Here is a 14,773-nt window from a genome sequence, read left to right on the forward strand (position 1 = left end):
TACAGTAGACCACGACCACCACTATGAAGCAGAAAAATGAAATAAACCCAAGAAAGTAAATTAGAGTTCACTCCAACATTTGCATCCCAAAACCAGGATGAACGTTGACGTTGGAATCGGTCCTCAGCGGTTCTGTGAGACGTGGTCATGGATGCTGGCTCACACTCATCAGCCAGCTAAGAAAATAAAGATGGAACATTGTTCAGGTGTAAACACGCGTGTTGATTTAAGGAGGTGAAGGAATGTTGTCTGAAGGATTAATGATGTTTCTGGCCTGCGTAAATAATCTGCAGTGACTCAGGTCCTGTAGTCCAGGATCTAGATCCTGTGGTGCATCTTTTCACACAAGTGCAGCTTTGTACTCCCTGCAGCGTTTTGTGTCAATAAAGATTTGTTCTTCCACAGCGTATTTGAGTGTGTGTCAATAAAACAGTAGCAGCTCATCATGCAGGGATGAGGATTCTCAGGATAAATCACATCTTCAGTGGCCTCATGTCCAGCAGCTCAGCACCCTGCTAACCCTCCTAGTTACTAACCTAGTTACTCAGTTAGATGGAACCAACCATCTCTAATAGGGTCAAACCTGAACCATCAGAGATCTGAAGGGTGTGTGTGTTGTGTCAAATGTCATGAAGACGTTCATTCATTAGAACATGGAGCCATGGACACCTAGTGCCTCCTGATGATGCCTCTGAAGGGGACAAATGACCCGTGAGTCCAAAAAAGAGACAAGTTTAACAAGTGTAGGTCCAGAAAGGATAAACTGCAGGATAGAGTGGGTCAGAACCACCTCGACCTCACCGCCCGTCACACCTTCAAGGGTGGAGGGACCGTGCACCAGGTTCTGTCCAACCACAGGGGAACTTCGGTCTGTTGGAGGCCTTGTGTGGATGTCCTACCTGGACCTGCACTGTAATGAATGTGGGACGGCCTGAAGGTGCACCTGTCAGCCACGTCCTCTGGTGAGGAACTGGTGTGGAACTGGTGAGGAACTGGTGAGGAACTGGTGTGGGACTGGTGAGAACTGGTGAGGAACTGGTGTGGAACTGGTGAGGAACTGGTGAGGGACTGGTGAGGAACTGGTGAGGAACTGGTGAGGAACTGGTGTGGAACTGGTGAGGAACTGGTGAGGAACTGGTGTGGAACTGGTGTGGGACTGGTGTGGAACTGTGAGGACTTGTGTGGAACTGGTGTGGAACTGGTGTGGAACTGGTGAGGAACTGGTGTGGACTGGTGTGGAACTGGTGTGGAACTGGTGAGGAACTGGTGAGGAACTGGTGTGGAACTGGTGTGGGACTGGTGTGGAACTGGTGAGGAACTGGTGTGGAACTGGTGAGGAACTGGTGTGGAACTGGTGTGGAACTGGTGTGGAACTGGTGAGGAACTGGTGTGGAACTGGTGTGGAACTGGTGTGATGCACCAGTTCCAAAAGGAACAAGTCCACGACTCCACCTGGTTCTGGTGCTGCTTCATCAACAACCATAAAGGTCATGAATTAGCTGTGTGAGCGCGACCTGAGCAGGAATAAATCAGCGGGTGGCCGGGGGAGCACAGGTGTGACACAAGCCCGGAATCGTCTGAGTCTGTTGGTGTGTTGGATCAGTTCATCGTCCATATTTACTGAACTCCCTCGGTCAAATAGTCTCTGGGATCTGAGGCGCTTGTATCTTCTCAGGCTAGCAACGAGCTCCTCCTCCCTCCTCTCCTCTCCTCTCCTCTCCTCTCCTCTCCTCTCCTCTCCTCTCCTCTCCTCTCCTCTCCTCTCCTCTCCTCTCCTCCTCTCCTCTCCTCTCCTCTCCTCTCCCTCCTCTCCCTCTCCTCTCCTCTCCTCTCCTCTCCTCTCCTCCTCCTCTCCTCTCCTCTCCTCTCCTCTCCTCTCCTCTCCTCTCCTCTCCTCTCCTCTCCTCTCCTCTCCTGTCCTTTTCCTCTCCCTCTCCTCTCCTCTCCTCTCCTCTCCTCTCCTCTCCCTCTCCTCTTCCTCTCCTCTCCTCTCCTCTCTCCTCTCCTCTCCTCTCCTCTCCTCTCCTCTCCTCTCCTCTCCTCTCCCTCTCTCCTCTCCCTCTCCTCTCCTCATCCCTCGTCCTCTCCTCTCCTCTCCGTCTCCTCTCCTGTCCTTTCCTCTCCCTCTCCTCTCCTCTCCTCTCCTCTCCTCTCCTCTCCCTCTCCTCCTCCTCTCCTCTCCCCCTCCCTCTCCTCTCCTCTCCTCTCCCTCTCTCTCCTCTCCTCTCCTCTCCTCTCCTCTCCTCTCCTCTCCTCCCTCTATCCTTTCCTTTCCCTCTCCTCTCCTCTCCTCTCCTCTCCTCTCCTCCCTCTCCCTCGTCCCTCTCCTCTCCTCTCCTCTCCTCTCCTCTCCTCTCCTCTCGTCTCCCTCTCCTCTCCTCTCCTCTTCCTCTCCTCTCCTCTCCTCTCCTCTCCTCTCCTCTCCTCTCCTCTCCTCTCCTCTCCTCTCCTCTCCTCTCCTCCTCCTCTCCTCTCCTCTCCTCATCCTTCCTCTCCTCTCCTCTCCCTCTCCTCTCCTCTCTCTCTCCTCTCCTCTCCCTCCTCCTCCTCCTTCTCCCTCGGCTCCTCCTCTCCTCTCCTCTCCTCTCCTCTCTCCTCTCCTCTCCTCTCCTCTCCTTTCCTCTCCCTCTCCCTCTCCTTCTCCCTCTCTCCTCCTCTCCTCTCCTCTCCTCTGGTCCCTCGCTCCTCTCCTCTCCCTCTCCTCCTCCTCTCCTTCTCCCTCCTCCCTCTCCTCTCCTCTCCTCCTCCCTCTCCGCTCCTCTCCTCTCCTATCCTCTCCCTCTCCTCCCCTCTCCTCTCCTCTCCTCCTTCCTCCCTCTCCTCTCCTCTCCTCTCCTCTTCCCTCTTCCCTCTCCCATCTCCCTCTCCTCTCCCTCTCCTCTTCCTCTCCTCTCCTCTTCCTCTCCTCTCCTCTCCTTCCTTTCCTCTCTCCTCTCCTCTCCTCTCCCTCTCCCCTCTCCCTCTCCTCTCCTCTCCTCTCCTCTCCTCTCCTCTCCACAGGTGCTTAGCAAATACTCTGGGTTGGGGAGTAAACCTGAAGAAGGATGACACACACACACACACCACACGCACACACACACACACGCACATACACACAGGCACACAACACACACACACACGCACACACACACACACACACACACACACACACACACCACACACCCCTCTAAGACATTTGGCTCTGCTCTAATGTTGAATGTGATTAATAATCCCATCATAGAGTGACCACACCCACATTCATGTCCTGTCCTTGTTTGCTCTCTGTGGTTTTTGGCCTCTGTAATCTCCTTGTGGACACTGTCAGATCCATTTTTCAACAACACTATTTGACTTGGATTGTGCTGAACAAGTGTTGCGCAGCCGCGTGTGTCCAGGAAGATCGTCCTGATCCTGCTGACACTCGGATTCCATTCATGCGCTTTGAGTCAGGACACTCATTTATTCCTGGAAGAGCCGTCACACCTTGGACTCCTCCTCCTCTCATCTCCTCTCCTCCTCATCTCATCTCCTCTCCTCCTCTCCTCCCCCCTCCTCTCCTCTCCTCTTCTCCTCCCCTCCTCTCCTCCCCCCTCCCCTCTCCTCTCTCTCCTCTCCTCTTCTCCTCTCCTCCTCTCCTCCCCCCTCCTCTTCCTCTCTCCTCTCCCTTCTCCTCCCCCTTCCTCTCCTCTCCCCTCCTCCTCTCCTCTCCCCCTCTCCTCCCCTCCCCCCCCCCATTAAGCCCCCTGCTCTCTTCTTCGTTGGTGCCCCCACCACCTCAAACGGCTCCATTAGAAGTCTTTGTGCAGATTTAAAGTTCTCGGCCCTTTTAAAGACACAAACCACCAGCTTTATGGGTTAGAAGTGTTTGTGACAATACTGACCACTAAATAGTTCATTTCTGACTATTAGTTGGTCACTAGTTTCTAGTAGTCAGTAGTAGTTAGTAGTTCTTTTTGTAGGATTGTGGAAACCCTGAAAAGACGACTCCACCCTCACACTGGTGTCCATAATAAACTAAATACCAGCCTTCGGTATGGGTCAGTTCAGAGCTTTCATTTTCTGTTGACCTTACCTAAAATATTTGCATGTTCTTAAGTTTGCTTTGCAGGAAAGTGTCGGTAAAATCACTGCTTTTACTAGCTGCTCTACCTCCACAGGAAGACCACAAATGTGACCAAGCTGCAGCAAACATGACAGTAAACTAGCAAAACAGGACCGGAACTCCAGTTTCTGACGTGTTACACGTGAGAAGCTTTTATTACGGAGGTGAAAGAGGGCGTTAACAGTCGAGCTGTGTGGAGTTATAGTGTGAGGACTGAGGCGTGTATCTTAACCTCGTGTTGGGGGGCTTAATTCAGGTCTTCAGACATCCTGGAGGAGGATTTGGTGACGTTCATCTCATCTCTGACCGTCCGTCCGTCCGAGCTACTGAAAAACACTCGTTGCCAGACAGAATTGGACTGGAGAAAGCTGCTTTATTAAGGTGAAAACTCTCATGGCGACGGAGGGCAGCAGGCTTGCACTTGTCCTAAGAGTTTTAGGAGGGGGGCAGGGTTATATGGGAAGAGCTTCTTCATGTGGAGCCTCACCACAACCTCCTTCAGCTCCGACACGCAGCCCAGCACTCTTGCAGCTACCTCACAGCTAACATCTGATGTCTTTTCAGATCCAGAGCGAGGCGCCTTAAAATGAGGCTGTCTGACGGGCGCCTGCTCCACATCCGGGGCACTCATACGGTTGGTCCACGTTGCACCCCGCGGACCTCCGCTCTCATGGTCGGACTCATCAGAACTACTGTAGTCCACCAGCTGGAGGCCAGGAGCCGAGCTGGTGGGTTCCCGGGGTGAGGAAAGACCTGGAGGGTGAGCAGGGACACGGGCAGTGACTTCACATGGCTGGTTCTGACCTTCACAGGCCCGAGGCATCTGACGCGCACGTGAAGATGCAGGCGGATTCTTCACGTGACCACATGTCACAGCGAAACCCTGCCAGTCAGCCAGGAGACACTTGAGGTACTGCACAAAATACTCCAAGAAACAGGTCTCGGTGGAGATGAGGAGGTCGAGCAGGAAGCTGTGGTCAAAGGAGATGCTCTCCAGCAGGAGGATGAAGTGGCAGTGAGGGTTGTAGCCAGAAGCACAAGCTTCCTCCAGCAAAGCCAGTCCATCCAGCCCCGAGTGCTGTCTGCAGGAAGAAAGGAGCAACAGGGACCATCAAGGAAGAAGCTCGGTTCAAACCACATTTCCAAGGTGAACACCCAACAATAATGACAACAAATATGACCATGAGGTGGTCCAAAGTGGCCTGAAGGCAGCTGGGGCAGTTCAGTTGAAACAGGTTCATACCTGTAATGGAGGAATATGGAAAGCAAAGCTTTGGCCGCCTCCATCATGTCGTCGTCCTGCTCTCCGAAGAGCCGGCCGACCCAGCAGCACAGGTGCGGCTCCTCCCTCAGCTCCTCACTGTGTCTCTTTAGGAAGCCCCAGAGTTTCTGCAGATAACCACACAACTCTGCAACATCAAGCAACCCTGCGGTGAGAAGCGGGACACAAAGGTGGAAACAGAACTCCCCGGCTGCTGTGGACACTTCAAATGCATATAGGAGCATATATACACTTCTGTTCTCACCTTTTTCGCCTCTTCTGGAAGCAGTTTGGATGTGAATCTCCATGGATTTGAGAAGAAGCAGACTGACGGCTCGAAGCAGGACGCAGTCTGGTTTTGAAGGGTCAACACGTGTGGGTCCAGACCCCCAAAAGGACGAGCAGATGTCCCCCTGAAGCCCTTCCAACCAGTCGGCCCCCACTGCTGCGACAACGCTCTGAGCCAGCAGAGTCACATCAGGGTCAAAGTGCTTGAGCTTCAGCCCAGGCAGGTCTCCTGAGACCCACTCCTCCCCAGCCTTCTGGAGCACGGCCCTCTTTAGGAGCAGCAGGAGCCGTTTCTTCAGCAGGTCCCCAGAGGAGCCGCTGATGACCTTCAGAAGCTCCGAGGAGTGACGGTGGACCAGTTCCTGACAGTGAAAGCAGCTGCCGGCGCCCCCGATGAGCGAGGATGCCGCCAGCGCCTCCAACAGGTCCGCCAGGAAGCACAGCGTGCTCTCAGACCGCCCCGTGGTCGCCCTCTCCTCGCTCAGCAACTTTGAGCACAACACACCGAGGCTGGAATCAAAGCTTGACAGCAGTTTTCCAGTGTCCCCTGAAGGTCCAAGTGAGGAAAATCACAAGACCAGTTTAACGCGTGGAGCTTTTAGTAGAATCAGAACAGCAAAGCAGGCCTCCAGCCTTCATGTAGGCCAGAAACTTGAGTCTTCTAAAGGCGTCCTGAGCAACTACAGGAAATCGACCTGAGGGTTTAAACCCTCACTAGTAGATCCACCTGTTAACGTGCACGCCTGCCTACTCCCAGGTTCTTTCTTATCTCTAGGTGATGGTCTGAATAATGGCTTAGATCTTACCTTGCACAGCTCCTTTCACAAGTTCTTTTAAGGCGCGGGTCAGCGACCGCAGACAGGCGTCTAATTCAGGGCCCGGGACGGCGAGGGCGAAGGCCCGTAGACAGGTCTGCTCCCACGCAGGGCTGACGGCACCCTGGGTAAAATTAGCCCACACCGAGTCAACGCGCTGAGCAGAATTTAGCTTTGGAGGTAAAAGGTTCGACACAAGAAAGCAGAGATTCTGCATCCTCGTGCAGTCAGACTCCAGTTACGTCTGAGGGGAACCTGTCCTGATTTAAGGGCTTCTTTGTACCTGCTGGAATAACTGGACGCACCATTACAGCAGCTAAATACACAACAAAACAGGCAACATTCAATGTACTACGTCTACTTTTAAGTAGGATTCGATACCAGACTGAGACCAAAAGTTCTCTTCAGTAAATTCTCGTAAAGGCGACACTTGAGGACTCACAGATTCGTGTAGATGATAGATGACATATGTTGATACAGTCTTGACGGCCAGATGGGACAAGATCTGGTCAGAAGCCTGGAAATGACGGACCTGGAAGGGAGCAAATGGATTCTGGTAAACACGGAGTATCGCTTCACTCAACATCTGGGGGTTGGGGGGGTCCGACTCACCAGATGTGACATCAGATCCATTTCATGAACTAGTATCTTCAGCGTCTCCACCAAATATGAAGCAAGAGCCGGAGGCAGGCTCCGAGCCGCCAGGCTGGAGCTGATCTTCCTGAGCAGGGTCATGCTGAGCCCTGTCAGCTCCAGGCTGCCCGCAGGACCACCATCCTCCCGGGACGCCTCACAAGCCCCCTCCACCAGGAGGGAAGCCAGAGCCGCGGCGCTGACGCCGGGACGCGACCCGCTCTGGAGGCACCTGTAAACCTGCGACAGCCGCTCAAAGCGCCATCTAGGTCCCGCTGCACATCCCAGCACGGCCGCCTCCATCTTCCGAGCCCTTCCTCTTACGCTCTGTTCTCCTAGTTTGCTTGTTTGGCCATAGTTTCCTTCTTCTGTTGCTCCTCATCTCCCACCTGCCTCCATTTCTTCTTCTACTTCGTTAGAATTGTGACCCTGTGCGTGTTAGAGCTCCTCACTGCCCCCTGCAGGACATTATGGTAATGCGCAGCAAGACGATATATCTAATCGATGGGTCACCAAATAATGCATAAAGTGCTGTACACATTATTATATATTGTGTACAACACATATTTGATATTCATGAACATAACTAAAGTTAAAAACTAAACTGCAGGGGGAAGTGTGATCCTCCCATCATGACAGGAAACAGTGCATCCCGTGTTCCTTCTGTTCACGCTTCACACACCTGACTACCGTTGTCACAGCCACAGGTGACACATCTGAGTCACCTCTGAATCTAGCCCACTTTGGACAGGTAAAGGAGGGTTAAAAGTAGCCCCGAGGTAGCAGCGTTGTGAGAGTAGTCGTCTTCAGGTTAAGGTTAGTTGATAGGGTGGTAGAGTCAGATTCAGATTATATATATAAAATCCAAGATACATGGATAATCAGCCTTTTTGTATAAATACATATTACAGAGACAAGTTTACCTGACGAATATACAGATCGGAAATATATAATATTCAGTGTGTGCAGAATGGTTGAAATGCTATTAGAGAATTGTAATGTTATTGTGTGAGTCCAGTGTTAAAAGCAGTTATTTATTAGCACGCATTATGTTTATTGTGCAGCCTGACAGCAGCCGGCAGGAAAGATCTGTGATATCTCTCCTTCACACAGCGAGGGTGGAGCAGCCGCTCACTGATGGAGCTGCCCAGTGCTGCCAGGGTGTCCTGTAGGGGGTGGGACGTGTTGTCCACCTCCACTGAGTCCAGGGGACATCCCAGGACAGAGCTGACCCACCTCACCAGTCTGTCCATCCTCCTCCTGTCCCATACAATTTTTTGTATTATATTTTTATTATTATTACTTATTGTTCTTTTTCTATCCTTGCATCCCTAAATGTATTTTCCTCTGTGTGTTTTTGCTGCTGTTGCGCCGTAATTTTCCCCGCTGTGGAACAAATAAAGGAAATCTGAATCTTAATGATCAATCAAGTGTAAATTGAACTTCACCCTCTTGTACATTAGGTGGCGCTACTGCACATAAATCAAGGAAGGAACGAAGAAGAAGAAACCGGCGCGGTCAAAATCGACGAAGAAGAAACATTGCGCGGCGCGTGGCGTGTTGTTGCTAAGCTAAAGTTTGTTAATCTGATTGTGTCAACATGGTTAAATTATCCGCTGAACTGATCGAGCAGGCGGCCCAGTACACCAACCCCGTCCGAGACAGAGAGTTGGACTTACGAGGTTAGTTGCTTGTTTTTACCAGAGCCCTCTTTAATGTGCTAGCTTAGCATTTCCCCTCCGCACGGGCCGAGAATCACAACGGAATCGCGCTTTTTATCGGACCAAAATGTTACCTGTTGTGTTCTTGTGGTCTTTAGCTTCAGTATGTTGCGCTGGGTAGGTGCTCTTAATCTGGTGAAGCCTATTAAAGCCTGTTTTTGCAGTCTTATAATGTGGTATGAACAGACAAAGGTGTCCCGATGTCTCCTGTGCAATCCCCTAAATGCATCATTAGCGCCTCTAACATTAGCGAAGTTTACCTGGGTTTATTTTTAGAAAGCAATACGTAATAAAATACAGACGTGCACGTTAGAACCGAGCTGGTAAAATACGACTTATAGGGGTGATCAATCAAAATCCGTCATATCGTCAGATATTATGGAGCTAATATCCTTTTGGAGACCATTTAAATGACAAAGATAGACTAACGGCACAATTTCTACTCATTTAAGTGTTTGAACCACCAGACCTGGTCACATTTTTTAAAAGAAACCGATGCTGATGTGACAGTTTTGAATTAAACCCTCTTGTTGGTCTGTTTCCAGGTTATAAAATTCCAGTGATAGAAAATCTGGGGGCGACTCTGGACCAGTTCGACACACTGGACTTCTCTGATAATGAAGTCCGAAAACTGGACGGCTTCCCTCTGCTCAGAAGGCTGAAAACCTTGTTAATGAACAGCAACAGGATTTGGTGAGTTGCTCGCACGTGTAAAACCTTCCTTTCTGCGCGCCGATGCCGTGTTTAAATCCTGTTCGATGTGTGTCCAGTCGCATCGGGGAGAATCTGGAGCAGGCGCTGCCAAACCTGAGGGAGCTGATTCTGACGAGCAACAACATTCAGGAGCTGGTGAGTGTAGCCGGGGATGTTGTTGGCTGTGGAGCATCTAAAGGCTTCTGCAGTGGTGGGGGGCGTCCATCTAAGCTGTTCGGTCGGCTTGATTTGGACCAGGGTGGCGTGATTGTGTCTGTCCGTCCCCTGAGATCCACAACCACTAGATATCATTGTCTCAGTCAGTTGTGCTGGAAATATCTCTTCAATTTCTGCTCCTTTGAAAGCATCAAGGTTAATAACCACACCTCACTCGGTGGTGACCTATTTGACCCAACAATATGAACAGATCTTCTCTTGTGTCGTCGCTCTTGTCTACTCAGGATGACATTTTTAATTGAATAAATGTTTCCCCTCTTTCCAGGGTGACTTGGATCCACTGGCCACAATAAAGACCTTGAGTCTCCTCAGGTTTGAGCGATCCATTTTAACCTTGACTAATGTCTTTATTTCAACTCCATAACTGGTTGATAATGACTTCCCAGCTTGTTGAGGAATCCGGTGACAAACAAGAAGCACTACCGGCTCTATGTCATCAACAAGCTGCCACAGCTGCGCGTGCTTGATTTCCAGAAGGTAAAGCTGAAGGTATGTGAGCAGGAAGGTTGCCGACCTCATGAGAATGTGTTCCTCCGTGTATCAGAACTGAAACTAGAGTTTTCCATTGCTAAACTCATCCAGCCTGGAGAGTTTTTGAACGTATAAAACTGTGGTGGTGCTTGTCCATTTCCCGGCTGTCCTTGCCTCCCTCTTGGATCAAAGCTCGCGGTTTTCACCCTGTTTTTCACATCAATTATATCACCATAGGAACGGCAGGAGGCGGAGAAAATGTTCAAGGGCAAACGAGGTGCTCAGCTTGCAAAGGATATTGCCAAGCGAACCAAAACGTAAGATAAAAAGTCCACTTCTTTACAGCAGCTTCTCAGAATCACTGGATCCTGGCTGATGGAAAAGGCTGAATCAGTTGAAAGGTGCCGGCCCGTAGCTTTGATCTGGTCAACGCCAGCCTGGCCCATCCTGTACAGTACTGACAGGGCTCAGGCAATAGGACACAAGGGGGACAAAGACTTTTGACAGATCCCTGTAAAAGGGAAGGTGCACGTCTCTACAGGCACCGTGTCGCTCTCATCGGGTCACAAGGAGGAAACTGCTGGAAACGTCCCCAACCCAAATACCTGTAATAGAGCCCTGCGGACGTGTCCTCAGAAAGATAAAGTTCTGTTTCCTGAAGCCACATGGGTCTCAGTGCTGCGGAGGACTGCTGCCTGTGGACTGTTTGACCTGAGAAAAGATACTACACTGGTTCTAGAGGTCAGAGGAGCTGGTGCGGGTCCGTGTCACCGACGTGCCTTTCTTTCAGGTTCACCATCGGCGCCGCCGCACCCTTGGAGAAGAAGAAGACGGGGCCGTCTCAGGCTGACGTGGAGGCCATCAAGGTTGGCTTTGTCCCAGTCGTCATTGGTGTTTGACGGCCATGTGGGGGCACCCACTAATACTGTGTTTTCCTAGAATGCTATTGCTAATGCCTCATCGTTGGCGGAGGTGGAGAGGTTGAAAGGGATGCTGCAGGCGGGTCAGATCCCCGGCAGAGACCTCAGAGCAGGTGAGCTGCTGGTCACCAGACCGTCACCAGACCGTCACCAGCCCACGAGCAATGGAAGCTTCCTGTCGTTAGCCGCGAGCAGCAGAATACCAGCAGCCTTCGCTGCTTCTGTTTAGCTCTCTGCTCCACGTGCACCAGCCTTTTGATGGTTAACAGGTGAATTTGTGCACTCAGGTGAAGCTGACATGGTGGAGGAGGAGGAGGAGGAGGAGGAAGAAGGAGCACATATGGCTGGAGATCTGGGAGAGGGGATGAGCGAGAGAGGTGGAAATGTCGATGAAGACATGGACGTAGAGCAGCATGTCAACGGCTCCTAAGCAGCGCAAATCCACGGGAGCTTTTTTTATTTTTTATGTTGTACATTTGGTTTTTTTCTCTTGAAAATGTGTCGGGCCTTTTTTGTTGTTGTTTTTTGTAATATACAATAAAAAGCTAATTTACTACATTGTAACGTGTGGCAGCGAGTTATAAAAGCGTAACGACTAAATCCGTGGATGGAAATCAAGTGGTCAGCGTGCACGTACAAGCTGGTCGGACACGTCACCAGTTATAACCAGAAATATCTTTACCTGTATAATTACTATGGATTATACTGGTAATTCTAATAGCAATTAACCTAAATGGGACATGAGATGTCACGTGGTTCCAGTGTGACGGCTCCACGGACGCTCAGACTTTATGCTAAACAAAGGTTAAGGAGAACTGTATCAATCTGTCTCCATAGAAACGGAGTATCAAAGTGAAGGTGAAATAAATACAGTCTCTTTTGCGGAAGGAAGACGACATATTGGCAGGTTAAGAAAAGAGGAGCCCAAACTCCTTGTGCGCAGAAGTCAGGTGGTTTTAAAAGTGTCTGATTTTCCCACCGTCATGAAGGCAGCACGCAGCTACCACGTCACCCTACATGTAGCTGTATTGCTAGCTAGCTGTTAGCATGGTGCCCGTCTGTGCTGCTGTAGAACTCTGAGAACTTTTGGACTTTTACGGACTTTTACACCCACGACCACAAACTACGGCTCTTCTCGGAACTCCACATTAGGCCTCCTTAGCAGCCATGGATGACGATGTCTTACCTTCTCGGAAAGACCCCCTCGGAAACACGGATTTGGGTTCCATCGTTGGTAAATCTCATTAAAACGAAACATTTTTGTGCGTGGTTGGTTTCTTTTGATTCAGCAAGTAAAATGATGACGAGGTTGGTGTCACACCGGACAACAAGGTGTTTCGAACCGCTTCTGTGGCTGTAAACAGCTAACAGTTAGCTTAGCCGGGTTAACTACCGTCACCGGTACCTAAACGCTTCCTGCGTTAATTTAGTTAAAACTGAAACTGTCCTGGTAGCAACGTTACGCTTCCACGTATTTAACCCTATTTTCTTGTGTGAAACTACGGAACTCGTTCGTGGCGTCTCGATGCGTTTGTGTCTTTAAAGGTGTTCGGTCCCTGTTGCAGGAGAACTTCTGTCCCAGTTCGGCTGGTACCTGCTGCTGCTCTGCATCGTCGTTTACCTGCTGGTCCAGCAGCTGAGCCGGAGGAGATCCAGTCAGGAGGATCCGGGATCACACCGAGGTCAGCCAGACGTGTCCCCTCTGGATGATGTCTCTCCTGTCATGCTGGGTTCTGCTTAGGGTTCCCCTGACAATCTGGGTTCTGCTTAGGGTTCCCCTGACAGGGTTCTGTGGGCCAGTACTTGTTCACCAGCTCCTTTAACAACGTGTGTTAGTTGATTATTACCTTATTTATTACCCAAACTGGGTCGTTTTGGGTCGATGTTCAGTGACACATCAAGTGTAAAACCATCGTTCTTGTGTTAAAGTGACTGTTTTTTATGGTGAAGACGCCGTTTTAGTGGCCAGGAACCAAGAGGCCATGGAAGCATCTCGGAGGAGGATGCAGGAGGAGCTGGACGCCAAGGCGGTCGTCTTCAGGGAGAAGCAGAAAGAGGTGAGGCCCGTTAGAACGGGCGCCTTTCGTCGGGTCCGGTCGGACCTCTCATCCTTTGAATTTCTGACCAGAAAGAGGAAGAGAGGAGAAAAGAGAAGCTGGACCGGCTGCAGCATGGGAAGAGCATCCGGGCAGCGGCGAGACAATCAGAAGTGAGTCTAAAGAGTCTAGTCCCACTCCTGGTTCCTGATAACGGTCTTAAATGAGAATGACCTCTAACCTGGAGCACCGTTGCTGTTGCTACGCGGGTAGAGAGCTAAGCTAAGATGCTAATTCACCTCTGATGAATGTATACATGTGTGTTTATATGTGGACAGGCTGAGGACGAGGCCAGCACGTCAACAGTGGTGCGCAAACCAAAACCAGACAGGAAGCCGCTCCGCAGCGGAGGTATTTCCTTTTCCTGCTACGCTCTCCACATTTGTGGAGATTTTAGCGTATTTAATGTGTTTCGCCTAAAGACAAAAGCACCGTTAGAGAGAATGAACCCACTCTGCTGCTGTGTTGCAGACTATAACCCTCTGACCGGACAGGGCGGCGGCTCGTGCTCCTGGAGACCGGGGCGGAGGGGGCCCTCGTCAGGTGGATGAGGTTAAAGGTCAGAGCTGCTGGGTCCGCCTGACCTCTGCGCTCTGACCTCGCCCCGCGCACACTGACCCACTGAAGCAAGCTTTTAATGTGCCCACCCCTGATCTGCTGCTGCTCCACGCCTCCCCGTTTCACTCGTTCCTGCACTTCCTGTGGCTTCCTCCTTCAGCCTAGAAGGACGCAGACGTGCGGGGACATTAGAAGCCTGTTATGACGCCATTTCTGCAAACGGTTCCTGGCCGTCGGATTTGGCTGATGAGCTCTGTGGTCGGTGATGCCCCCTGTGTTTTCTGCCCCCTCGTGTTTTATCGTGGAAAGGTTTGAGCTGGTGAAGGACACCCTCTGATCTCCGCGTCTCAGACGCACGATCAAACTGTACATGTGTAAACCAATAAAGCTGTGCTCCCTTATTGCGCTGCGCCTGAATAAAACTACAGCACACAATCAAGTCATGAGACAAAAACAATAACTTGTTTAAAACAACGAATAAGAGTATGTTGAGGGCACTGCTGCACAGCATGTTTCCATATAGTACATGTGGGGATGGCTTGTGGGTTAAAGAGCTGAACTTTTATTCACTTTTAATCAGTCCCCTTGAAACAGACGCGTGATACCAGCAGGCTGCAGTACCGACCAACGACCACTAGGTGGCGCCAGAGTCTGCGGAACCGTTCTGTCCTGAAGCGACGAATTTGACAAGATGTTCTTCTAAAAGCAAAGAATGTCTGCTTTCATCTGAGTACGTCGCCTTGTTGGAAAAGTACCGTCCAAATATTTCAGTGATTCGCGTTTAGATGAGAACTTCATGGTTCCGTAGGGCCACAGTCGTGTTTAGGATCGGAACCTACAACTCTTTCCGTTCACATGTTTGCCTCTGTGGAGGCACGATGATGAGTCCGATTAGATCACGATGATTGTTGACACGTGTGGCGATCATGTCTTTCACGAGTTTACATGAAACGATTTCTTTACTTTTTTATTACGTGTCAACATTTTATAGGAAACACT

General features: G+C 50.7%; 3 protein-coding genes across 4 annotated transcripts; 2 read left to right on the forward strand and 1 right to left on the reverse strand.

Moving 5' to 3' along the window:
• Nucleotides 1–4,434: 4,434 nt before the first annotated feature.
• Nucleotides 4,435–7,502, reverse strand: lins1 (lines homolog 1). 2 transcript variants are annotated; one of them, XM_057025073.1, is made up of 6 exons: nucleotides 7,058–7,502; nucleotides 6,888–6,977; nucleotides 6,437–6,569; nucleotides 5,608–6,177; nucleotides 5,325–5,508; nucleotides 4,435–5,163 (listed from the first exon to the last, which is right to left on the reverse strand). In XM_057025073.1, the coding sequence occupies exons 1-6, from the start codon at nucleotides 7,379–7,381 to the stop codon at nucleotides 4,473–4,475; spliced, it is 1,992 nt and encodes a 663-aa protein (XP_056881053.1). In that variant the 5' UTR covers nucleotides 7,382–7,502; the 3' UTR covers nucleotides 4,435–4,472. The 2 variants fall into 2 exon arrangements, with proteins under 2 accessions (XP_056881053.1, XP_056881054.1); XM_057025074.1 differs by lacking the exon at nucleotides 7,058–7,502 and having other exon boundaries at nucleotides 6,437–6,761; nucleotides 6,888–6,948.
• A 1,080-nt stretch (nucleotides 7,503–8,582) lies between these two features.
• On the forward strand, nucleotides 8,583–11,678 carry snrpa1 (small nuclear ribonucleoprotein polypeptide A'). Its single transcript, XM_057025079.1, has 9 exons — nucleotides 8,583–8,760; nucleotides 9,345–9,492; nucleotides 9,570–9,648; nucleotides 9,995–10,041; nucleotides 10,116–10,218; nucleotides 10,438–10,517; nucleotides 10,991–11,066; nucleotides 11,140–11,233; nucleotides 11,408–11,678. The coding sequence occupies exons 1-9, from the start codon at nucleotides 8,679–8,681 to the stop codon at nucleotides 11,548–11,550; spliced, it is 852 nt and encodes a 283-aa protein (XP_056881059.1). The 5' UTR covers nucleotides 8,583–8,678; the 3' UTR covers nucleotides 11,551–11,678.
• A 418-nt stretch (nucleotides 11,679–12,096) lies between these two features.
• Nucleotides 12,097–14,175, forward strand: selenos (selenoprotein S). Its single transcript, XM_057025081.1, has 6 exons — nucleotides 12,097–12,354; nucleotides 12,686–12,802; nucleotides 13,071–13,177; nucleotides 13,249–13,329; nucleotides 13,495–13,567; nucleotides 13,688–14,175. The coding sequence occupies exons 1-6, from the start codon at nucleotides 12,288–12,290 to the stop codon at nucleotides 13,765–13,767; spliced, it is 525 nt and encodes a 174-aa protein (XP_056881061.1). The 5' UTR covers nucleotides 12,097–12,287; the 3' UTR covers nucleotides 13,768–14,175.
• Nucleotides 14,176–14,773: the final 598 nt, after the last annotated feature.

Source organism: Takifugu flavidus, chromosome 2, assembly GCF_003711565.1.
Source record: "Takifugu flavidus isolate HTHZ2018 chromosome 2, ASM371156v2, whole genome shotgun sequence".
NCBI classification, from domain to species: domain Eukaryota; kingdom Metazoa; phylum Chordata; class Actinopteri; order Tetraodontiformes; family Tetraodontidae; genus Takifugu; species Takifugu flavidus.